At 37.9% G+C, this 26,195-nt stretch overlaps 1 protein-coding gene across 1 annotated transcript; it reads right to left on the bottom strand.

Annotated features, from left to right (window-relative positions):
- Positions 1–10,022: 10,022 nt before the first annotated feature.
- LOC137578212 (serine-rich adhesin for platelets-like) lies at positions 10,023–16,541 on the bottom strand. The gene is made up of 6 exons (XM_068291878.1): positions 14,420–16,541; positions 13,218–13,880; positions 12,846–13,091; positions 12,500–12,659; positions 10,640–12,407; positions 10,023–10,133 (listed from the first exon to the last, which is right to left on the bottom strand). Exons 1-6 carry the CDS (start codon positions 16,539–16,541, stop codon positions 10,023–10,025), a joined length of 5,070 nt encoding a protein of 1,689 aa, XP_068147979.1.
- Positions 16,542–26,195: the final 9,654 nt, after the last annotated feature.

Raw genomic sequence — 26,195 nt, 5'->3', positions numbered from 1 at the left:
ATGATTTCGACCCACCGCAAAAAAAGGACCAAATCAATGCCAAAAAAGAAAAAAAAATACGACAAGAGCAAAGAATAGATGAAAAACTATACAGTGACAATGCGGGAGTCAAAGCCGGAAGATGTTCGACTAGAAGCGGCGTGTGAACCGTGTAACAAGTGTAGCAAATTTCCAGTCGAACGGGACAGCAAAGAGAAAAAGAAAGAAAATGTGACACAAATTAGTAACGCCCTGGTCCTAGGACCCCGCTTCTGGACCTGGTCTTGGTCCTGGCAGGGTGCACTCCCTCACTCTCTGTGGTCCTAGATAAACGTGGGTGTCGTAGAGCAACTCTATGGCTCTGTGATGGTGCCGCTAGCGTTGTCTTTGTTGATTGTGAAACACTTTCATCACTTCACAAACCAAATGCATGTCATCCATGCCGACTCACTGATGGTGGGCGTTTGTTTTAATAGCTCAGCTCTTGTCATCTTTCTGGCACTGAGATTGCGACTGACTCTTTGAGCCCACACACACACACACACACACACACACTACACTCACTACACACTGGAGTCACTTCTTGCACGTTTTTCAGCTAAAAACTGGAAGTCCCACACCATTAACATCAAATGGTGTAAGTTCACACATTACCGAAGACCAAATGCTCTTGCAATTGTTACACAAATTATTAACTTGTTATTTTTAATCCTAATAAAAAAATTGCTAACTTTTCTTCGCTTTTGATTAGGAAATCTGTTTTGCAGATTCTGTTCTTGACTTGAATCTCAAGTTTGTTGTGTATTACTAATGTAAGATATCATACCAGTAATAATGTATTGAGGTTCAGTCGAAGTTGGTTGACTTGAAGGGAATATAAATTTTAGTTTCTACAAGTTTCTTTTTAAATACAAAAGAAGACATTACATTTTTCTTGCTTCAAATTTAAGGGTATACAAATTTCGACCAATTTCACATATCAAATATTTAAACCATTATGTATTTGTATTCGTATATCTTGTCATATGCAAAGCTCTTTGAACTAAAGTCAAGTAACTTGGCCTACACCTGCATAGCATGGCATGGCATGGCATCGACTTGGTCTTGTCTTATGTCCCCAGCAATTACCTGCCCATCTACCTGTCCGTATGCCGCAGTTAATTTGTGTGCTCTTTGAAATCAACTCGAAGAGAAAAGGAAATTCTAAAAGTGTTGACAATGCCTGTGGGCAGTCGTTTCAACGAGTTCTACCTTCCCCCTTCGTCCCACTCCCCCCAAACCATTACACACCCCAGGCTGTTCAATATGCAAACTATGCACAGTGACATAGATTTTCATTTTCATTTTCATTAGCCCCAGCCTAACCCCATCCCATCCCCACAAACTTAAAGAGAAAAGTCCAATATTGCAATGACTGACCAACCAACCTAGTGGTACTGAGTTTCTGTTCCATGCTGTGCAATGACTGATTAGAGAACAACAACAACAGCAAGAACTGCATACAACTGGCAACTGAGTACTCAGTCCTGGACTCTGGGGCAAGTTTGATAAAGAAGCAAAAAACAGGGGGGAACAAAAAAAAAAAAAAAGGAAATGAAAAGCTAGACCCACAACCACAATACGGAATGGAAACGATGGCTCCAATGTGAGAGAATGCTCCTGATCTAAGGCCTGGGCAGTGCCAACATTGCACTTGATTAGAAGCAGCAACAACAAATCATGAAGGGGTAGTGCAAGAAGGGGATTTGAGAAGATGGAGGGATAGATGAGAGGCGGTCAAACCTGGTTACTTGCCAGCTTTTGGCTCCGCTTGTTTCTGCATGCGTTTCATTATGTCAAACAGTCAATCATGCAAAACTGTTTCCAGCTACCAACATCCATTGGGTCTACGCAAATGTGTCCCAGGCACAGTGCGGCGAAAATTAACTCTTAAATCATATACAAGTTTAACCAACCAACAGTCTAAGGTTAATACTATTTAAAATAGGGACCGGGAATTAAGAACAACAATTTTGGGAAACTTTTTATGATATTTTTATTTTTAAGGAATCGATCCTTCGGTTAATAATGTTAATATATCTATTTATATTTACTTTTTATTCTAGATATACAGAAGAAAATCTACGTTAAGTTTGGTAAGTTTATTCAGATGACGAAAAAAATTCATTTTAATCATTGTATTACTGTTAAAAACATATACTTCTAATTATGCAATAATGTCTTTGAGGCAATTTAATACGTTTTCAAAAAATTGTAACTCTAAAGTGGTTTCTTTGATATTTCATGAATTTTATATGGATCGGCTTATTAAAAGCTAATAAGATAAAGCCTAATATCTACCCAAGTTTGTGTTCATTTCCTGCGTAAAGGTGGACTAGTCTATCCTTGTTTTTGGTTTGGTGTTTTGAATATTTGCCCCAATGTGTGTGGTTTTTCTGGTGCCCAACAACCCAACCAAGCTGAGCACAGAAGTTGCTGGCAGTAGGCCATTATCGTCATTATCATCCTCATCATCATCATCCGGAGAATCATTTGGAACACGGTGAGCATAGGATTTTAAGCATATGCAAAGTCAGGAACCAAATTGCAATGCATTTTCGAACTGCACTGATTCCCATCAACTGGTAGGTCTCCAGTGTAGGACCACACACACACACAATCGAACGGGGTCTTCAAACAGTTTCTCTCAACCTTTTCTTTCATTGCTTCTTTTTTGGCAATTGAGCACAAACAATTGCACATATTTGGAACAATAAAAGTAGAAAGGTGCCGCCGCCTTGCGAACCAGGCTTGGATTGCGTCTGCCAAAACACTTTAAGGATGCGCAAGTGCAGCCAAATGAGTTTCAAATGAAAACAAATCGACCGACAAACAACAATGCATAAAAGACTATAGCAAGGATCAAACGAAGCGTTCATTTCTGCTCACTTGGACTCATCATCAACAGAGAGAAATGAAACATGGCCCACACCTAGGCTAGGCTAGGCTAGGCAACCGAAAAAATGGTACAAACAATAAAACTGACAATGCCAGGACAAGAAAATAAAGAGAGAGAAAGATAGAGAGATAGAGATGGCCAAAGAGGAAAAATAACAAGAATATGCTATGGGAAAGCATTGCTCAGGTGACAATAACAATGAGAATGACAATGAGAATGACAATGACGTTGTGTGCGACATTTTTCCCTATGGCAATGTTGCCGCCGCCACCACCTCAGTTGCTTCCATTGTCCATGGCAAAACCAATCGGTAGTCAAAAGGACGGAAGACGGAGGCTCGCCACACGCAATCACGAAAAACGATGACGTTGACATAAAATTCATTTTGGGCCCACAATTTGGAAATCGTATTAAGGTGCGTTTGTCACTTGCCGCCCTATTCTCCTCCACATCTATCCATCTTCGTGTGTGGCTACAAGTGAGTCTTGTAGCAATTAGAAGTCTTTCGGGCTCTTTGCTTCTTTTGTTGGCTCACCGCTCAACCTTGGCAAATTAGTTAATAAAGGTGGGAAGAAATTGTCATCTTAGATAGGTTTTTTTTTGTGTTCATTTCTTGTTTTTTGATGCTTGCCGCAATGAGTTTGCAAAAATTTCTTTACTTATTGAAGCTCAATCTCCGTTGGCTATCGGTCTCTTTCAATATTTTGACAGGCGCAACAATCGCATAGAACATTGCAATCAATTGAGATCAATGCCGGTTCCCACAGTTGGCAATTTCGAAATTTCAAGTAGGCGGTTAAATGAAGAGAGTCTATTGGTACAATAAAAATGTTCATAAGGACCGCAAATATTCCAGGAATTGCATCTAAAACTTATAGAAATTTTTATTTTAAATATAACCAGGAATTTTAATGTATATACTACTTAGATGTTTTAAAGTGAAAGAAAAAGTGATAAAAGCGTATTAATATGATCTTCAAATGTGAACCATCCGAATATATGAAAACATTAAAAAATTCTAAATACATTTTGCTTGAATTATTCAGACTATGAATAAATTATGAATTAAATACTATCCTTAAGACTAAAAGAGAGAAGAAAACTGAAAGGATCAACTTATTTCCCTTTTTTTTTTACTTCGGGGATAATTTTGTGGTAGGTTTCAGCAATCAATAACTGGAAATTGCTATAATTTTTTAAAAATATTACTTTTTGAAATGATTTCACAGCACATTCGATAAAGTGTTCTTTTCTCTTTCCATTTTTAAGTCAATTCCTTTGTTTTGCCCACAATTTGTTTGTTGTAAACCTTCAACGCTAAATTCGACAACAGCCCTTAGTTTATCTAACGGATTCTTTACGGTTTGATCATTAATTTGGGCAATGCTTGAGGCACACTTCAATTTACTTTGCGTTCAAATTTTTACAGTTACGGGTAAGATTTTTTTTATTAATTACCCCAAGTGCCTAATTACGGAGAGCAACAGGCCACTTCAAAAAAACAGGGCCGACAAAAGCAAGCTGTTGCCTAAGCCCTTTCGCATCATTGCCACATTGACGCATTCACACCTTAGCCAGAAAAGGGCCAACAAGGAGTGGAGCCGCAAAGGGAAGGGGAGGCAAAAGTTTAATAAATATTTTTAATATGAAAATTGCGGCTTTTTAAGTGAGAAACGCCCCAAAGTTTCAACAGTTGAACGGGCAGCTGAAGCTGGATTAAAGATCACCTGTTAAATCTTGTTCAATTCCACCTGCATATACATAGGTATACATATATATATATATATCTATAGGTATTTGTGTGTGTAGGAAGGGCTATCATTTATGATTTTACACGCTTGTGATTTTATTGCCGTGAAATTGCCAATAATTACAAGTGAGAAGAACCATCCTCACTGCTCGCTGGATGTCTGTCAAATTCTGCCTGCTAATCAGATTCCTGTTTGAGCTGCCTGCCCTTTATATTACGTTTATATATATAGGCACCCATATAGGGAGTAGATCTTATCGGTTTAATCAACAAGCAGATTGAGTGAAGCCGCCGAAAGAGTGGAGAAAAGTTAAAAAGGGGCAAAAACTTATTTTCTTCTCTCTTTCTCATTATGTGACTTGGCAATGCCATTTGCCAGTTTCACTTTGGCATTTGCCTTTAAGCCGCTTGGCAAAAACTTCATTGCAACTTTAATTTGGCATTTTTGCTAGTTTTGTCCTACCCCCTCTCTCTCTCTCTGTCTTTCTGTCTCTCTTGCCATGTCTTTACCATCTGCTTCATGGCTCTGTGTTTGGCACAAATTGGCTTAAGCCCGCACAAAACGGTTTTTCATCATCATGGCAAAAGTTTTATGGCTCCGGCCCTGCTTTTCCGCGCTTTTGTCACAAGTTTTCCTTTTGCGTGCTATCTCTCAAATTCCTTTTCGCTTCCCTCTCTGATTCTCCGTTTTCTACTCTTTGTGTGTGCGTAATTGTATTGCATGTTGCGCTGCATTAAACATTTAATAATTTCTTTTTTACTTTTTTGTGTCACATTTTTGTTTTTTTGCCAACTATTTTCATGTGGTTCGCGGCAAAACCTTTGTCATTGGCTTACGTTTGTTTGCCTGTTTTTGCGCTTCTCTATTTCCGGCTAAAAAACTTTTCATCGCCATTTTTGCACAAAATTTTTGTCGTAAGCCTTGCAAATGAGTTTCTCATAATGGCTTGTAATCTATAAAAGAAAAAAAAAGAGGGAATGAAAAATGCAAACATAATCGAGATATACTGAGATAGGTACTGTAATTTAGTCATTTGGAATTAGCCATTTGGAAAAGGTGGTCCCATTATAAGGTCAACTGATGGTGTTTGCTGTTTGGTTTCATTTCCTTAGATTGATTAAGAAAAGAGACGGAGGAACTTATGAAAGTTGGATTAGATTGATTTCAAACTGAAATCAGTAAGTTTCAGATAATTAAATGTAAAAGATAACTTGTATAACACAGTTCAAACGTTTGGAACATTCTCAATTTTTCTAAACAATCTAAAAGTCGAATGTATTTAGTCTTTGGATAATCCGTTTGTAATCCAGTATTCCCTGTATAACTTTGGAATGTAATATAAATTAGATTGGGTCTAAGCGGACATTTACCTTGACCTTACTTCCTGCTCCATAATCATTGCCCATTTCTGATTCGTAGACATTCCCAATTTCGTTATGCTTATTTAACAATGGGCAATGAGACTGAGATAGTTTTATAGAACATTAACTTCTCTTTGCGCGTGACATTTGTCTAGCTGGCAGGGCCATTGGCCACGCTTTTTGTTGTCCAAAAGGATAATGGTTATCATGAGCTACCAGGTGGGTGTGCCAAGTACATATATAGAACTCAAGGTGACCTGAGCATGCTGTTGGCGTTGTCCAGAGCTCTGGCTCTAGCTCTCTCATAATTCGCTGTGACTAACTGGGCTTTGTCCGCGCGTGCACAGGGTACTGGACACAGTGGACACACGTTCCGCGATTAGCCACGCATGCGCAGTGTCCGAAGGTTCCAGAGTGCCGCACGGAGTCTAGTTAGTAGCTTAGAAATGTCAACTTCTGCTTTCAATTTGGTACGCTGCAGCATTCTTTGCAATCAACTTGGCTGCCTTTTAATGGCATGTCATAAAATGTAATTTCAAGGCTTCTGATTCGGTAGTCGCACTCCGACTACTGCATCCTTTGTCTTTGACTTCGTGGAATTTCCCGAGATTTGTTACAATGCAGCAGCACTTTTCATGTGTTGCAAATATTTTGGCAGAAGCAAATCTCAAGCTGAGTTAAATTGTCTCCTAGGACAACGTGCTGTGTGCCTTGTGCCAACAAGAGGCTCGTGCTGCGTGCATCCTGCAAAGTTGTTTTCTCTAACAATTAAAAAACAACTAATTCCTGTTTATGTTGCGGTTTTGCTCAGGTGCTCGAGCAGCTGCGAATTGCAACAAAAGGCACATTTTCTAGAATAGTTATTCCCCAGCTGCAGGGACACATCATTTCTAAACAGAAGTTATTTAGCTGACTTTATCCAGAAGGTTTAACAAACAGGAGTAAGCAAATTTTTAAAATTTTCTCTTAACAGTTTCATTATAGTTATGCTAAATATCAGAAGCAGATCATAAAATTCAAAAATGTCTTATACAAAATGTCAAATAATAAAAGTTTATTCGTATCTTCTAGGATCTTCGACTGACCCAACATCACCTCCTTTTATTGTGCAAGCTGCTCAAGAGCCTTGTCCTTAGGGATTTAGAACTACGGCCATTGGGGTATTAAAAAATAAACAATGTGTCGCCCTGCTAAAACTTAATTTAAAATATGCACTTAAAAATAATTTTGTGTGCGTTGTAGTCGAAGGATTTCGACTGAGCCTGCAAGAGCCAGCAAACTTTGCGAATATTTTAGATACTTTATTATTTCGATTATATATTGTGCAACGGGCAATCCACAGCCTTCAGAGTTCGACTTGTAACATTTTGTTTTCAAACCTATAGGTTATTAATTTAATTAATAATTGTAAGGCTTTAAAACCTTTTCAAATCCTTAAAGTTTGCCTCAATTCAGAATAAAATACCCTAAGAAGCTAAATCTAAATCTGTGATTGATAGCGAAATAAATATATACACATACATACATATATACAAAGGTAAATTTCTTGGTATTTCGTATAACAATTTCGAATGTATAGTTAGTGGAGAATCCCCAACATACATTTGTATGTACACATGTACAATTCCATTTTTAATAGAACTTCACTACTTCTGATTTATTAAACTTCTTTAATGTTTTGCGAATACTATTCTAATGAACATATTTTCCCTTTTTTGTATATACATAAAGATATTTTCATTTCCTAGTTCAAAATTTTCTCAATATATGTATTTCAGGCAAGTCTGTAAGTATAAGCAGATATAATAACTCTCCATAGCGGCCTGTTGCATTTTGTGTAACAATTGTATCGATCGAATTTATAATTGACCTAATAACTGGCCAAAACTATTGCAGCTGCCGTCCTTTGTTGTTGTTGTTCTTGTTGTCGTTGTTGCATGATGCACTTCAGTTTCAGTTTCTGGGCAATTGGTACAATTGCAGCTAATTGGGCTAGGCACAGACGCGAAGAGAACTCTCTAAGCTGCACTAAGTACACTTGGAAAATTGAATATTAATGCCCGAGATTCCACTTGAGGTGGTGGCCAGAGAGGAATAAGTAGTAAATTACAACCAAGTCCAAGTAAATTGCATGCAACAAATTGCAGTTATGCATCATCTCATCTCTCTTCATAAAAGCAAATGAAGCGAACAATTTTATTTCTCTTTTTTTTCCTTCTCCTCCTTTCCATTCGCCACACACTCGCTGACGAAGACAAGAGGATAAAGTGAACCCTAAGCCAGCTGCCTAGCTGAGTCGACTGTGGAACGAAACGGCAGTGAGCCAGAAAAGGACATTTCATTAGCACTTTTTGGCATCTTTTACAACAAACACACACACACACACACTCAGAGTAACTCACAGTGGAAATCTATGGATCGCTTAGCCAGCCGAGCGTTGAAAATTTCGTTTCGACACGAGCGATTTGCTCTCTTTTTACAGTTTCCTTTGCGCATACGCAATCCGTATTGCAGCAATCCTGCTGCCCCTGAGCCATTTAAAAGGAGCCTAGTGCGTAGTGCTTTGAGCACATTGTAATAATGTGTGTCACTCTAGTAAATCCTGTTCCTGTAAATGAAGTGACTTGCAGGCGGCTGTCTGTAACGAATTTCTTATTTGATTTTGAGCATACTTTTTGTCATTTACAATTTGTTAACTTGTGTGTGTGTGGATAGGAAAAACAAATTTTTTTTCCATTTTCCCGTTTTGCAACGCTTTTCGATTTTGAATTGCCCTTTAGTAGCTTCCCCCCATACGCAATCCTCTGGCAGATGTGGCGCAACAGACAATGTGTCATTTGCTTGTTGGTTTTGGGTCACTGTTAACAAGGTGTGTCTGCTTGATCGGTGGAACATGCCATGGAGGGGGAGGGTTAGACCTACTAGATGGTCATGCTTAGGGTGTTAATCGGAATGAATAGTTTACTGCAACATCAAAGAAGTCTTATTTCATTCTACAGATGTGAATATTTGTATTTTGTATTGAATATTTACTTATTATATTTTATAACCTGATGATCTAAAGTCTGTAGAAAGAACAAAATACATTTGCTTAGTAAGAAATAGACAGAGAGAGTACATATGCTAATATTCTTGATCACTGATTTGAATTTGTTTCTGTAAGTTCAGAGTATAATCGCAATCTAATTTGGCTAATGCAGGCTTACTGTTTTTAATTTAATTGTCTAAGGACTATTATAATAATATTTAAATCATTTAGAACTGAGAATAATGTAGAAATTTTTAAAAAATAATATTTGGAAAGTCTTAAAATGATACAAAACAATACCTAAAGTCTTGGACGATTTTCAAATGTTAGATTAAATACTTCTTTACTACCTCTATTTAATTATTTAAGAAGATTATTTCGGTTTTGCTGATATTAAAAATCTTCTTAGTAAATATTGTTCAATTCAAAATTGTTCACGCCTTTTTTGGTACTTCAACATATTTACAGCTCTAAATTAGCTCAACCTACAAAAATTCGGCCATGTGGTGTTCCGACCAAATAAATTTCCAGCGTTATTTCTAATGAGAACACACATTATGAGCATATGTTGAAGAGGAAAAATCTCAGAAATTTGGTTAAACATTATCAAACATTAACTCTTCAAGGAAACGAGCATTTCTATGGTGCTTAACAGTGACTTTTTTCTTTCAATTATTTCCATGAAAATTAAAAAAAAAAAAATTAAGTATAATGAATACTTTTAAATGAATATTTTCAAATTCTTGATGTACCCTTATAAACACTATGCGTTTGGCTTTCTATTGTTTTATATTTCGTCTTTGTTCTCATTTGGAAGCAAGACAATTGAGTAAATATTTGACAAAGCTGCGGCTAAAATTTTTAGCAAATGATTAAGACGGCCGTAATAGAGAAATTTTGAATTTAGTAAGCAATCAGCAAATCAACGAAGATGAAGTCCATTTTACTCAACGCTCTGCTTATTTCTATATTGATTTGGGAAGTTTCGAGTGCCTCATACTCAGCCACCACGGAGCCGACATTGTGTTTGGGTTCCTCTTCCAGCACTGAACCGCCAACTCAAATCCCTGGACCACCTAAATGGTCATGGAAAGATATATTACATCTTGTACACGATAATAAGGATAATAAATAGTATTTCTTTTTTTAGACTATCAATAAAAAATATTGAATAATCAGTTTTGATTTTTTAAATGCTATTTGAGAAGAAATTTTTTCTCTTAAACTTTAGTGTGTACTCAGTTTTTGACTGTCTCGCAAATATTGAAACAACTGTTTCAACAATTCACCAAAATCGCTTAGCCAACAGCTGAGCTAATACCTATGCTAAATACATCTCCATCACCAACTAACGATGTACATATACATACATATGTATGTACGCTAATCGTTTGCTTAATGGAAATAAAAACTCAATTTTGTATATTCATATGCATATATTTTTATTTTTTGGACATTCGTTTATAAAATAACTGGCCTAATTGGCCACTTAGGTTTAATAACGATTGTTCCAATTGCCCATTCCACCCCAAGACCTTCGATATGGCCAACCATATCCCCAATTCGGTCTAGCGCCTCTTACCCAACGCCATCTGTATGGATAAGCTCCTTGATAGTTTTCGGATTGACCTATCTCTCCATCGCTCGATGCGGAGCCCTCATTGGTAATTCCCTCCATGTTGTCTGTGGAACTGGCCGATGGCGGCAGTTCATTGGCATCGGTATCAATCTCTTGCGGGTCAGAGCTGCTTCTGGAAAAGCCCGATCGCTGAGACCATGAATGAGAACTAAGTGGACCTGTTTGAGCAGCATTATCTACTACGGATTTTGTTCCTGATAAATCCTTTGTCGTGGTACTCGACTGCTTGGCCCAAGTACGCCAATTGGCGCCGTATCCGTTGCCATTATCGCCACCATAGGAAGGACCTGAAGTTTCATCTGTACTGCCAACATTGCCTCTGGATATTACAGTAGGTGCTGCAGTATTGCGTTTATTGTTTGATGTGCTGCTTGAAGAGCTTGATCGTCTTGTCCAAGATGTTGACTTGGAGTTGTTTCTCCTTGGGGAAGACGAATATGTGGTTTTTGTCGTTTTCGTTGTAGAAGAGGTAGTTTTGCGCCCACCATTTGATTTAGAAGAAGCGCTTGAATCATTGCTTCCATTTGTAGAAATGATCGTAGTAGTAGAACTGGCGGGTTTAGATCCATTGGCAGACGATGTGCTAGTCGTTGTTGTTGTTGTTGACGACTTAGTTTGGCCGGAACTTCCTCCTTCAACGGTAGTGCTCGATTCCTTTACTATTGGAGAAGTCGAAGATCCTGACTGTAGTGTCTGTTCAGAAGAAGTCCAAGCTGTTGACTTGGAGTTGTTTTTTCTTGGGGATGACGAATATGTGGTTTTTGTCGTTTTTGTTGTAGAAGAGGTAGTTTTGCGCCCACCATTTGATTTAGAAGAAGCGCTTGAATCATTGCTTCCATTTGTAGAAATGGTCGTAGAAGTAGAACTGGAGGGTTTAGATCCGTTGGCAGACGATGTGCTAGTCGTTGTTGTTGTTGTTGACGACTTAGTTTGGCCGGAGCTTCCTCCTTCAACGGTAGTGCTCGATTCCTTTACTATTGGAGGAGTCGAAGATCCTGACTGTTGTGTCTGTTCAGAAGAAGTCCAAGCTGTTGACTTGGAGTTGTTTTTTCCTGGGGATGACGAATATGTGGTTTTTGTCGTTTTCGTTGTAGAAGAGGTAGTTTTGCGCCCACCATTTGATTTAGAAGAAGCGCTTGAATCATTGCTTCCATTTGTAGAAATGGTCGTAGTAGTAGAACTGGCGGGTTTAGATCCATTGGCAGACGATGTGCTAGTCGTTGTTGTTGTTGTTGACGACTTAGTTTGGCCCGAACTTCCTCCTTCAACGGTAGTGATCGATTCCTTTACTATTGGAGGAGTCGAAGATCCTGATGGTTCATTTCCTTTTGAGGATGTTGTGCTTAAAGAGGATGATGTGGGATCGCGACCTTCAGAAGATGTTGTTGTCGTTGTAGTTGTCGTTGAAGAACTTGACTGGTCAGTGTTTCCTCCGTCAACAACTGTGCTAGACTCACTCTCTACTGGAGTAGTAGAAGAGTTTGACTGTTCATTTCCATCCGAAGATGTTGTTGTCGAAAAAGATGAGGTAGGATCGCTTCCTTCTGAAGATGTTGTAGTCGTTGTAGTTGTCGTTGAAGAACTTGACTGGTCAGTATTTCCTCCGTCAACAACTGTGCTAGACTCACTCTCTACTGGAGTAGTAGAAGAGTTTGACTGTTCATTTCCATCCGAAGATGTTGTTGTCGAAGAAGATGAGGTCGGTTCACTTCCTTCAATGTTTTTTTTTTTTTTTTTTTTTTTTTATTTTTTTTTTTTTTTTTTTTTTTTTTCATTAAATTTTTTTGTTTTTCTTTTTTTTTGGTGGAGTAGGAGTTTGTTTTTTTTTTTTTTTTTTTTGATGTTGTTGTCGAAGAAGAGGTAGGTTCACTTCCTTCTGAAGATGTTGTTGTCGTTGTAGTTGTCGTTGAAGAACTTGACTGGTCAGTATTTCCTCCGTCAACAACTGTGCTAGACTCACTCTCTAGGAGTAGGAGAGTATTTTTTTTTTTTTTTTATTTTTTTTTTTTTGAAAAGGGGGGTTTGTTTTTTTTTTTTTTTTTTTTTTTTTTTTTTTTTTTTTTTTTTTTTTTAAATTTTTTTTTTTGTTTTTTTCCCCCCTAAAAAATTGTTTTAAACTCTCTCTTCTGGAGTAGTAGAAGAGTTTGACTGTTCATTTCCATCCGAAGATGTTGTTGTCGAAGAAGATGAGGTTGGTTCACTTCCCTAAATCTGAAGATGTAGCCTTCCTTCTGAATTGTCGTTGTAGTTGTCGTTGAAGAACTTGACTGGTCAGTATTTCCTCCGTCAACAACTGTGCTAGACTCACTCTCTACTGGAGTAGTAGAAGAGTTTGACTGTTCATTTTCATCCGAAGATGTTGTTGTCGAAGAAGATGAGGTAGGATCGCTTCCTTCTGAAGATGTTGTAGTCGTTGTAGTTGTCGTTGAGAGAACTTGACTGGTCAGTCAGTATTCCTCCGTCAACAACTGTGCTAGACTCACTCTCTACTGGGAGTAGTAGAAGAGTTTGACTGTTCATTTCCATCCGAAGATGTTGTTGTCGAAGAAGATGAGGAGGATGGCTTCCCCTTCTGAAGATGTTGTAGTCGTTGTAGTTGTCGTTGATGAACTTGACTGGTCAGTATTTCCTCCGTCAACAACTGTGCTAGACTCACTCTCTACTGGAGTAGTAGAAGAGTTTGACTGTTCATTTTCATCCGAAGATGTTGTTGTCGAAGAAGATGAGGTAGGATCGCTTCCTTCTGAAGATGTTGTAGTCGTTGTAGTTGTCGTTGAAGAACTTGACTGGTCAGTGTTTCCTCCGTCAACAACTGTGCTAGACTCACTCTCTACTGGAGTAGTAGAAGAGTTTGACTGTTCATTTTCATCCGAAGATGTTGTTGTCGAAGAAGATGAGGTAGGATCGCTTCCTTCTGAAGATGTTGTTGTCGTTGTAGTTGTCGTTGAAGAACTTGACTGGTCAGTGTTTCCTCCGTCAACAACTGTGCTAGACTCACTCTCTACTGGAGTAGTAGAAGAGTTTGACTGTTCATTTCCATCCGAAGATGTTGTTGTCGAAGAAGATGAGGTAGGATCCTTCCTTCTGCTTCCTTCTGAAGATGTTGTAGTCGTTGTAGTTGTCGTTGAAGAACTTGACTGGTCAGTGTTTCCTCCGTCAACAACTGTGCTAGACTCACTCTCTACTGGAGTAGTAGAAGAGTTTGACTGTTCATTTCCATCCGAAGATGTTGTTGTCGTTTTTTTTTTTTTTTAATTTTTTTTTTTTTTTTTTTTTTTTTTTAAAAAATTTTATTTGTTTGTTTTTCCTCCCTCAAAAAATGTGTTAAAATTACTCTCTACTGGAGTAGTAGAAGAGTTTGACTGTTCATTTTCATCCGAAGATGTTGTTGTCGAAGAAGATGAGGTAGGATCGCTTCCTTCTGAAGATGTTGTAGTCGTTGTAGTTGTCGTTGAAGAACTTGACTGGTCAGTGTTTCCTCCGTCAACAACTGTGCTATTCATTCTCTACAACTGGTAGACTCACTCTCTACTGGAGTAGTAGAAGAGTTTGACTGTTCACTTTTTAAAATTTTTTTTTTGAAAAAAAAGGAAGGGGGATTTTTTTTTTTTTAAATTTTTTTTTTTTTTTTTTTTTTTTTTAAAAATTTTTTGGTTTTTTTTTTTCCCCCCCAAAAAATGTGTTAAACTCACCCCCTCCTGGGGTAGTAGAAGAGTTCTGTTCATTTCTCCGAAGATGTTGTTGTCGAAGAAGATGAGGTTGGTTCGCTTCCTTCTGAAGATGTTGTTGTCGTTGTAGTTGTCGTTGAAGAACTTGACTGGTCAGTGTTTCCTCCGTCAACAACTGTGCTAGACTCACTCTCTACTGGAGCAGTAACAGAGTTTGACTGTTCATTTTCATCCGAAGATGTTGTTGTCGAAGAAGATGAGGTAGGATCGCTTCCTTCTGAAGATGTTGTAGTCGTTGTAGTTGTCGTTGATGAACTTGACTGGTCAGTATTTCCTCCGTCAACAACTGTGCTAGACTCACTCTCTACTGGAGTAGTAGAAGAGTTTGACTGCTCATTTTTTTCTGAAGATGTTGTTGTCGAAGAAGATGAGGTTGGTTCACTTCCTTCTGAAGATGTTGTGGTCGTTGTAGTTGTCGTTGAAGAACTTGACTGGTCAGTATTTCCTCCGTCAACAACTGTGCTAGACTCACTCTCTACTGGAGTAGTAGAAGAGTTTGACTGCTCACTTTTTTCTGAAGATGTTGTTGTCGAAGAAGATGAGGTTGGTTCGCTTCCTTCTGAAGATGTTGTTGTCGTTGTAGTTGTCGTTGAAGAACTTGACTGGTCAGTGTTTCCTCCGTCAACAACTGTGCTAGACTCACTCTCTACTGGAGCAGTAACAGAGTTTGACTGTTCATTTCCATCCGAAGATGTTGTTGTCGAAGAAGATGAGGGAGGATCGCTTCCTTCTGACGATGTATTTGTCGTTGTAGTTGTCGTTGAAGAACTTGACTGGTCAGTATTTCCTCCGTCAACAACTGTGCTAGACTCACTCTCTACTGGAGTAGTAGAAGAGTTTGACTGCTCACTTTTTTCTGAAGATGTTGTTGTAGAAGAAGATGAGGTTGGTTCGCTTCCTTCTGAAGATGTTGTTGTCGTTGTAGTTGTCGTTGAAGAACTTGACTGGTCAGTGTTTCCTCCGTCAACAACTGTGCTAGACTTACTCTCTACTGGAGTAGTAGAAGAGTTTGACTGTTCATTTCCATCCGAAGATGTTGTTGTCGAAGAAGATGAGGTCGGATCGCTTCCTTCTGAAGATGTCGTAGTCGTTGTAGTTGTCGTTGAAGAATTTGACTGGTCAGTATTTCCTCCGTCAACAACTGTGCTAGACTCACTCTCTACTGGAGTAGTAGAAGAGTTTGACTGCTCACTTTTTTCTGAAGATGTTGTTGTCGAAGAAGGTGAAGTAGGATCGCTTCCTTCTGAAGATGTCGTAGTCGTTGTAGTTGTCGTTGAAGAATTTGACTGATCAGTATTTCCTCCATCAACAACTGTGCTAGACTCACTCTCTACTGGAGTAGTAGAGGTTTCAGTCGTTATTGTTGTGGATGCCGTTGTTTGGTTAGTTTTTGCACCATTGGCTTTACTTTTCTTTGACGTTTTTTTAATTTTTTTTGTTGATCGTTTGGATCTCGATTTATATTGTTGTTTCTTAGATTTGCTGGTTTTTGATTTTTTTCTAGACGAGTTGGATTTTTTTGAACTTGATTGCTTTTTATTCCATTTTGATCTGCGTTTTGTCTCCTTGTTTGATATCGAAGAGCTCTTTTGAGCTGAGTCATTGTCATCATCGTTATTATCCGTTTCTTCAATGTTTGAGTCGTCACCATCCTCGTAATCAAATTTGCTTTCATTTGATCTTCTTCTAGTCGATCTTTTCGATCGCTTTGAGTGAGAGTGCGATCTATGCCATTTCGAATTGCGATAGCTCTTCTTTTTTGACTGTGAAGAACTAGAGGGAGCTTGAACACTTTCTTCATCGTCATTATAGGCTTCTTCAATGCTTGCTTCCTTACTATCCTCCAAGTCAATTAGTTTATTTCTATTGTGTGCACAATCAATTGAGTTTGCAAGTTGTTCACCTTCATGCGTAAGAACTAATTTCCCGAATAGCCTATCCAAAAGCCATAACCGTATATCTTTTCGTATTTCAATAAGAGTTTGTCGAACACTTTCGCAACATGGCTGCTGTTTGATTTCTTGGGTGCTGATTGCCGTTGTCGCCTTCGTTGCATTTTGAGCACTTGTCGCGATGGACAGGAATAGTCCCAAGAACCCGAAATAAATTATACGCATGATCTGTCTTCAATTCCAGATAGACTAGATCTGTTGGCGAAAACGAATAATTTGCTGCCTTTTATACCTTACTGTTTTTTGTTGTCTCTATTATATTATATTTTGTGTTATTAAATAAACTCTTGTTATTTACGTAGATGCTTTTGTCAGGTTTGCAAATTTGTACATTGTTTGAAAATCCAAAAAAAAATGTAAAACATTTGGAATCCATTGTCTATCCACAGACACTTCGACGTCAAAGTCAAGACCAAGAACAACTGTGCAAAATATTTGCTTCAAGCATAGATTAAACAATTGTTAGCAATTCGTCGACTTTACGTAAGAATTTAATACTCGTGGCAAATGCCAAAAAATAATTTAAAAACGTCAGACCTGCTGCAGTAAATATTTACAAATGTTTTCTACATACAGCGTAGAATAATTGTGTTTTATAATAATACATTTTGTTTAGCACACATTTTTAATTTTTGTGTAAGAATTCAATTTGATTGTGAGGCCCCTCGTTGCCACCTCTCTTGAATTTGTCTATCTCAAACGGATGACCAAAGAAACTGAAAAATAGTTAAAATAGAAGTAAAATCAATATTTATTCAAATCAAATTAATAAAAACAACAAAGAAGACAAAAATTTAAGCTACAAAAGTATCGCGAAGAAGGTGGTTTTGTTTGTCTTTTGATCGTTGAGGTTAAGGAAAATGAAAATTTTTGAACTACATATGCACAAAAATACATACATACATGCATACCTTATGTAAATCAGTTAACGACTTAAAAAAATATTGAATACAAATCAAAACTCATTGAAATTAAGTTTTAACAATTTAACTTTTGGTAAGCAACTTTGCAACGTATGTAGTTATAAATAATGTTTTTTATACAGTAACTGTTAAAGTTGACGTTAATGTTAGTTTTGATAATAGTTGTTGAAATATTTGTTAAATAACTACATTTATTGTATTTTTTTTCGGCCTATTTTTTTTTATTGAGTTATGGACATTATTTGATTAAAAATTCATCACAAAATGTATAGTTAGTATTTGTGAAGAACAGCCTGTTTAAGTAAATAAATACAATAGTATAGTAATAAAACAAAAAACATTCGGTGTCTGAACTGACTTTGGTCTAGCCAAAGTTTAAATACCCTTTCAAATTATGTAGGTATGATCCTGGCCAGCTCTGATTATAACTTTTTAAAATCTTTTCTGGATATAGCTTTGCTTTAAAAAAAAAAATAGTCCCATTATCATATGATTTGCTCCCTTAAACGTCAAAAGTTATGTGCCCTTGTGAGTAAATATTTATTTATTATTGATAATAAATAGAATGTTAGAGTTTTTTTTGGATGTTAAGTAGTTGCTCTTGAGGTATTAGAGATCTTGAGAAAGAATTTTGAAATTTTAAATAAATTTATGAATGCGGAATATTCGAATTACTAAATAAAACATTTGAGGAGAATTCAACAACCAGAAATGTATTTTTTTTAATATCTTTCAATTTTCGTTACACATAAGATGGTCCTCTAAGCATACATTACCATGCCTCGGATTCTGTCGCACTGCTTACAGATGTTATATTGATAATTTATGTTGGTGATAGCCAGATTCTACAGTCTTTTCCATTGTTTTGGTCTGATCCTAAAGTCTTTTTCCAAGTTAGAAGAGTTTAACAATAATTTAGCTTCAAACAGCTGAAATTTACTTTTTTGTATCTATAATACTTTCATATTTCACATATTTTGATTGTTTTTCCATTGTCATAACCAAGTGTCTACTTTTAACCTTCTACTAGGTCATATGTATGTAGATTATTGTGTAGTTTTATTAAATTAAGTTTATATTTAGCTTAGGATATTTATATTTTACGTCTTATAGTAGGCAACTTAAACAACTTTAGGCAACTTAAGCAACTGACGACTTGCAACTTGATTCGACCGACGACTTAACTCTCGACCGACCGCTCACGACTTCTTCTACTACTGACGCTCTATTTCTTCTTCTCCCATGATGGCAACCTCCGACCGAAAGCCTGCCCTCTTTAGGGATGCCACACCGTCGGTTCATGCATTATTGCCACCTTACATTCGGTCATCCTGATCCTCGTCGTCTGACCCAGACGACAATAGTTCTTCGTTGGTCTCGACGTACTTCCAGAGTTTCATATTGTCTGAACTTGTTAAAGTTGTTGTGGGACCTTCTACCTGAGCAGCTTTTCTCACTTCGTATCGGCTGTTGCGCTTGATGTTAACTACTTCATATGGTCCAAGAAAAGTGGTTGCTAGTTTTCTACCAGCAACAAACTGAGTACGTTTTATTGCGACCAGGTCGCCCAGCTGGTATTTACGATCGTCTTTGCGTTTTTTGTCATGGTTCTGCTTATAAATTTTTTGTGCTTGTTCTATTTGGCTCTTTGCTTCCACACGCATTTGCATCCTGTCGTTTTCAAAATTTTCAATAAGCTCCTGTTCCAACATAGATAAAATTTTGTCGTTTGATTTGTTCTGCATCTCTACTCCAAACATTAACTGAAACGGGGTTTTTTTCGTTGAGCAGTGTACATGCGAATTTATAGCTCTTTGGACTTGAGCCACGAATTTATACCATTTTGAGGAATCCTCAGCCGACAGCTTGCAAATCATCGAAAGAATAACCCTGTTTACTCGCTCTATCTGACCATTACCCCTGGCCACTCCAGTTGTTGTCAATACGTGCTCGATTCCATTCTGTTCCATGTAGTCAACGAAGGCGTTTGATGTAAATGCACTTCCTCTGTCGCTCACTATGCGGTGGGGTTGTCCAAAAACGTTCGACCACTCCTCAAGTTTTTTTAAAACTTCTTCAGTTCCTGTACTTTTAGTGTTGAATAGCCATACAAACTTTGAGAAAGCATCAACTACAGCGAATATAAACTTGTACTGTTTTGCCGATGAGTCCATAGGTCCAAGGTGGTCAACATTATGACTATCTGTGATTATTTCTCGTTCCATTGCTTTGGGTAAAACCAGTAAATCATTTCCTTCAACGACTTTGTACAATATTTCACCTTTAAGTTTGAAGTCATCATAAGGTTGAGATTTAATAATTTCCAGTACTGCTTTTATGTAAGGATCCTTTTGTTGCGCAACTTTCATGCGAGCTGAGATTTCCGACGAGATGGGCAATACATCTATGGGATATCGACTTAAACAATCGACATGTTTCATTTTTTCTGCAGATCGATGTTCAACCTGAAAATCAAAATCCTGAAGGTGTAATATCCACTGTGCAACTTCGCGTGGCACATCCTTCTTTTTAATTGTTTGCGTGAACGCGGTGCAGTCTGTCACCAACTTAAAGGGCGTACCAAGAAGGTAGTGTCGGAACTTCTGAACGGCAAGATAAGCGGCTTTAACTTCCAGTATATAGCTGTGTCGTTTTGAATCACTCGCCGAAGTCTTTTTACTCCAGAAAAATATCGGGTGTAACTGCTGTTCGAACTTCTGAAGCAATGCTGCGCCGAAGCCATCTTTGGATGCGTCTGTATGAAGTTCTGTAAGCGCACCTCTGCAGTATATTTTCAAAATTGGCTCCTGGGACAGTGAATCCTTTAATTTGTTGAACGCGTTTAGCTCAGCAGTCTCAAATTTGAAAACGACATCCTTCTTTAACAGGTCAGTCAACGGACGTGCAATGTATGCATAACCTTTTATGAACTTCCGGAAAAAACCTGTTAGTCCTAAAAAGGACTGAACTGCTCTTATATTCTTCGGTGTTACAAATTTTTGAATCGTATGTGATTTTTCCTTTCCTGGGAGAATTCTACCGTTTTCGACTGTATGGCCCAAAAAATTAACCTTATTTTGGAGAAAGTAGCATTTTTTCCAGTTGATAATCAATTTGTACTCAGCAGCTTTCTTGAGCACAATATTCAGTTTCCGAAGGCAATCCTCATTTGTCTGAGCATAAATTATAATGTCATCCATATAAAGTTGCATGATATCTTGAGCGATTAAGTCTTGAAATATGGAACTGATGAAACGGATGAAGACCGCTGGTGAATTGCAAAATCCGAATGGTGCTCGATTGAATTCAAAAAGTCCTTCCTTCGTGACAAATGCTGTGAACTTGCGACTTTCTTCGTCTATTGGAACATGGAAAAAACTGTTTTCTAAATCCATTACTGTATACACCTTTGCCGCTTGCAGTTTTTCCAACACATCGTCCATCAAGGGCACTGGAAAGCAATCTTTGAGTACCATATTGTTGAGTTGGCGAAAGTCAACGCAAACTCGATAATTTCCATCCTTCTTTTTGACTACCACCACTCTGCTGGCAAAATTCGAGTTTGATTTGCGCACTATATCCTTGGTTAGCCATTCTTCAACCTGTTTTTTGACTGCATCAGACTCTACGGGCGGGTGACGACTGGCCTGCTGGCGGAACGGAACCATTTGTCCCTCTGGTACAATTTTCAGGAAAACGGAGCATTTGGCAACTTGTGGAGCTGGTTTGTATTCATCCACCATCGTCTGAAAGAGTTGTTTAAACTGTGGAGGTGCATTTACATCAGTTTCTGTTTCAACAATGTTATATATACTTAGCTTATTTGTTTCAGCGCTATTCGGTCGCGCTGACACCGTCGAAAATACGTAGCCCTCTCCATTCCATTCGTAGCAACATTTTGACAAAAAGTCGAATCCTAGTAATCCCTCATAAGCAATGTGACCGTCGGGAACAACTATGAACTTCTGTTGCACCTCATATTCGCCAATCTGCACTGCAGCTATAAACATACCAATCGGTTGTGTTTTCTTGTTTCCCAAGCCATGAAGTTCTGAATAGCATTTCTTCAAGATGACATTTTTGATTTTATTGAACGTTGAGAGACATATAATTGACACATCAGAACCCGTGTCAATCAAGCAAAGGATATGGACATCATTAATCGTAATGCTTTTTATGCGCCTCTTGTCCTTGACTATCTGCATGACGTGCTGTACTTCGGGGCAATTCTTCGAAATGTGCCCGAAAGCATTACACTTGAAGCACTTTGTTTCAACATTGCAATTTTTTCGAACATGCTCAGTCGAGCCACAATTAAAGCAACGATTTATTTTTGTAGTCGACATGTTATTTTGGCCATGACTGTGTCTGACGCCGTGCTGCTTGTATTGCATCTCGCTTCCACACTTACGTTCATATATGTCGTATTTTGCCTTTAGCTCGTACTCTGTTTTGCACCCATACATATTAAACTTGTATTCAGTTTTTATGTCTAGGCCATCCACTATGTATCCAATAACTGAGTCCATATCTACTTTACCAAGCATAGCAATCTTCTTCATATTCAAAACGTAGTCGTGAAAGCTTTCATCTCTTTTCTTCTTTCTCTCTTTTAACTTCTTATGAATTTCTGCGCTCTGCACTGTACGTCGAAATTCTGCTATTATCGCGGTCTTTAACTGGTCGTAAGAACTTACAAAAGTGGATTCCAAAAACAATTGTGCCGTTTTAGTCATCTTACTTCGTGCCTGCACATACTTTTGTTTCTCCGTTAGCTCATACGCGTCTGCATTCTGCTCGAAATTTAGAAACCAATGTTCCACAGGGACGCAATCACCATCGAATTCAGGCACAACTTTGGAAAAATTATCTGCTGTAATTTTTGGTTCGCTTCGTGTATTCTGAGTAATTTCGTCCGCCTGTATTTTAAGTGTTAACAACTGGATGATCCGCTGCAGACTCTGATTGTTCATCTCGTTTATTCCTGAGTCGCACCCTTGACCAGAATTTTCGCTGCATTCTATTTTGTTATATATCTGTTCAGGCTGATTTTGTTTAATGGCGTTACTTTTCTGCCGCTGCGACTGTGCTCGAGTTTGCACACCGGTATGATGTTGTCTCTCTTCCGCTGCCTCAAAGAATGTAGCTCCCTCTTCGTCGCTCATATTGGCACTTATGCGTTTTTTGGATGACGCAATCTTTCTTAGAATTTCACAAACTTTGCGGCGTTTTGGTTTTAGACCGGGTTGAGCCCCCAAATGTAGATTATTGTGTAGTTTTATTAAATTAAGTTTATATTTAGCTTAGGATATTTATATTTTACGTCTTATAGTAGGCAACTTAAACAACTTTAGGCAACTTAAGCAACTGACGACTTGCAACTTGATTCGACCGACGACTTAACTCTCGACCGACCGCTCACGACTTCTTCTACTACTGACGCTCTATTTCTTCTTCTCCCATGATGGCAACCTCCGACCGAAAGCCTGCCCTCTTTAGGGATGCCACACCGTCGGTTCATGCATTATTGCCACCTTACATGTATGGACTAAAAAAACAAATTCACGTCAATTATCAGACATAAAATTGTTTTTTTTTCTCTTTCACCTGGTGGTCTTATATTGAATCCGTAAAAAAAAGGATGACGTAGTAGAGACTGCTGCAATAACAAACAAGGACACACAAAAGAACAACAGGACAACAAAGTCCTGGCTAACAAACACACTTACACACACACACACACACACTTACAGACAGGTAAATGGGGGCTTAATGCCACAAATTGAGCAATTCCCTCCATTCTTGCCCCTATACAAATCTATTCTCATCTCTACCTCCCTCTCTCTCTCTCACTTTCGCTCTGCCTTTTTGCCTATTAATGCTGCTATTTGAAAACTAATGAGTGGCATTCACCAACAAAAAAAAAAAAAAAAAGATACGAGAACTAACAACAAACAAATGGGACAAAAAATAGAAAGCAAGCTGCAGCCAGAAATCCGCTTACAGCGTTGAGATAGAGGAGAATACTAAGGATGAGAATGAGTGTAAAAGTGGATGGGGAGGTGACTGAGGCTGGGATGAGGATGACAATGAGAAGAGAAGCTGCCAGGCAAAAGGAGAGCTCCCAAGCCGAGTGCAAATGAATGCGCATTTCAAATTAAGCCCTAATCCTTTTAGAATTGATGCTGTGCAGCCAGCCATATACCTGTATGAACCATGTGTGGTTACTCCTGTTGGAGTAGGAACAACAGCAACAACAACTGACAACTGTTTGGTGTTCTTCCTTTGTTCCGTTTGGTTAGCAGCAATCTGTTTGTATTTGCCTTGGCTTCAAAAAGGACTCGGGTGTGCCCAAAGGCAATCTGTTATTATAGCTTTTGTCATTTCGCCTGGATCAGCCAAGACTGACCTACCGCGTACTCGTCAGGATTGGTATGGTAAGCCACCATTATTGTTATCATAGATAAATTCACTATTTTCTAAAGAATACTTCAAATTAATCTATTTATTGTTATAGGACGAATATTTTATGTTTATTTTCTAACTAAGCTTCTGTTTAGAGAGATTTTCTTTAATCCAGCGTTTAAGTCTCCCCTGCCCAGATTAGAATTCGCCAAAAATCCTTCATTTTTACTTAACTTTAGAAGTCGATAGTTGTGTTTGATGAGGACAGGTTCATTAAGAGCAATTCGGAGAGTAAACTGTACGTTTTAATCTTAATCTTATTTGAATTTGTTATCAATTGTTTACATTTTCTCTAATCCCTTCTTTTCTGAAGATGATGATGATGAAACCTTGTCTAGAAGTAAGTAAATTTATCTTCAAAGTCAAAATTAAAATATATTGGCTGAATTCTTCACAGAAAAAAAAACTAGTCGTAGGACTATGGGTAGTCATTAGACAGTATTAGTATCCCTATTTTCCCAACTAAATACAGTTATCGTACGGTTCCATTTTGATTTTGTAAATGTTTATCGATCAAAATAATGTTTTTTCTAGATTTTAATATACATAAGCGACAAAAAGTTTTGAAACGCTTAATCAATTGTTATCATACTGTTCTAATATTTTGCACATTTTCTATAGACATATTAGCTTAGAGCTTCTTTTTTTCATATTCTTCGTATGTATTTGCTCTTATTGAATCAAACTCCTTTTGATGGTGTTCATAATAGAATGGAACAAAGCCAACTTTGCTTAAACACTTACCTATGGAGTCGTTACACAGTGTAGCATGACAGGTTCGCTCGCCCCCCTTAAGCGGCTCACATAAATTAGACTCCTTCTTGGCCAATTTTGTTTTTTCTTTTCCGGAACGACCATTGAAAATCCGCTTAAAAAAAGAAAAAGAAAATAAGAAACAAACAGAAAGGGCCGCGACAAAAATCGGAATTAAAATGCAACAATGTGGAGAGAAGACAGTGAGCCAGTCAGTGAGGCAGGCAGCCAAATGGGACGGGCGGATCTGACAGGATGGGACATTTTTCTTCGCATTTCTCTTTTTCCGCTCGATGGCTGATGAAGTGCAGCAGCAGCAGCAGTAGCAGTAGAGGCAGCCACTTTAGGCAAATTCACGCAGTTCCCCCTTTTCGCGCGGTGGCAAGTGGCAAGTGTGGCAGCGAGTCGCTGAAAGAGAAACACATGTCACAGATTTGTTTCAGTTTCGGAAGCACTTAAGCACTCAGCGAATTTGTTTGAAAAATCTGGAACTAGAACTGGGGCTTGCTCCTCTTCTACATCCTCTGGCTGCTGTTATTTCTTTTGCTGCTATTATCCGCTTGGCTCCTCCTTCTATGATGCCATAAAGGCGGCTCATTGTTCACTCGTTCGTTTTGCTGGCAGTTTTATTTTTAAATATTTGTGTGGAGTGGGCCGGGAAGGGGTTAGGGGTGGAAGACCGCCGAAAAACAAATTGATGATATGCCCCTTTGACACTTAAGTCCATTATTTATGCGCGGGCTTGCGATTATTTTCACATTCTACTGACTCACATACACAGTTTCTGAGTGAAAACGGCTCTGGTTTGGCCCTGCTCTCGAATGGCTTACGGATTTCATACACTTTCCGTTGCCAATTTAATACAAAAAGTTCATTCGTTGAGTGCCCTGTGTGCCCACTTGTTGGAGCTTTGTTTTAAATACTCGACAGACAGGTCTACTGGTAACTTATTTTTCTCTTCATTATGATTACACCCATATTGGATGCGCACTTTAAGCTTAACGGTGTCCTCATGACATTTGATTAATTACCCACCATGTTTTAATTTTTCGTCATGCCATTTCATTGACTTTTGGCCATAAATTTCAAGCAACCAAATGTCAAGAAATTTTTGAGCTATTTTTGCTAATTAGTCAGACAGGTGATCCAGTAAGAAATGTCGGACAGTTGGAAGACTCAATTAAGCGACAGGCGAAATAAATTGAAAACCGACCTGCCAACTAGTTGTGCGTTTGAGTATAGACTCAATAGTATTAGTAGTAATTAAAATATTGAACATGGGTTTTTCGAGACTCTGGTTAATAAATAGTCAAATAAAATAAAATATAAAACTAGCTTAGGTAAATTTAAAGCTGTATTTGAGTTTATTTGTGTATATACATATATTTTTTTTATTACACAAAAGTTATAGAATGTTAAAATTAAATTAATGAAAACATTGAGATTATCTACTTATGAATAGAGTGGGAATTGGAATCCACCGACAATAAATCAAATGATTTTACTCAGAATATTTTACTTATAACAACTTGCATTAAAACATTTTACTTGAGTTTATAATATGTATGTATTTGGAGATGAAACAGTTAGTTAAAGTTTCAGATATAGTGGACGATTTCGAAACAAAACTCGAAAAGTTCAAATAGTTTTTTTGTCAAGTAGGCCTTGACATCAAATT

The sequence above is a fragment of the Drosophila tropicalis genome, unplaced genomic scaffold (genome assembly GCF_018151085.1).
Source record: "Drosophila tropicalis isolate 14030-0801.00 unplaced genomic scaffold, ASM1815108v1 contig_593, whole genome shotgun sequence".
In the NCBI taxonomy this organism is placed as follows: Eukaryota; Metazoa; Arthropoda; class Insecta; order Diptera; family Drosophilidae; genus Drosophila; species Drosophila tropicalis.
The sequence above is the reverse complement of the archived record's forward strand: the minus strand, read 5'-3'. Positions and strand labels throughout refer to the sequence as shown.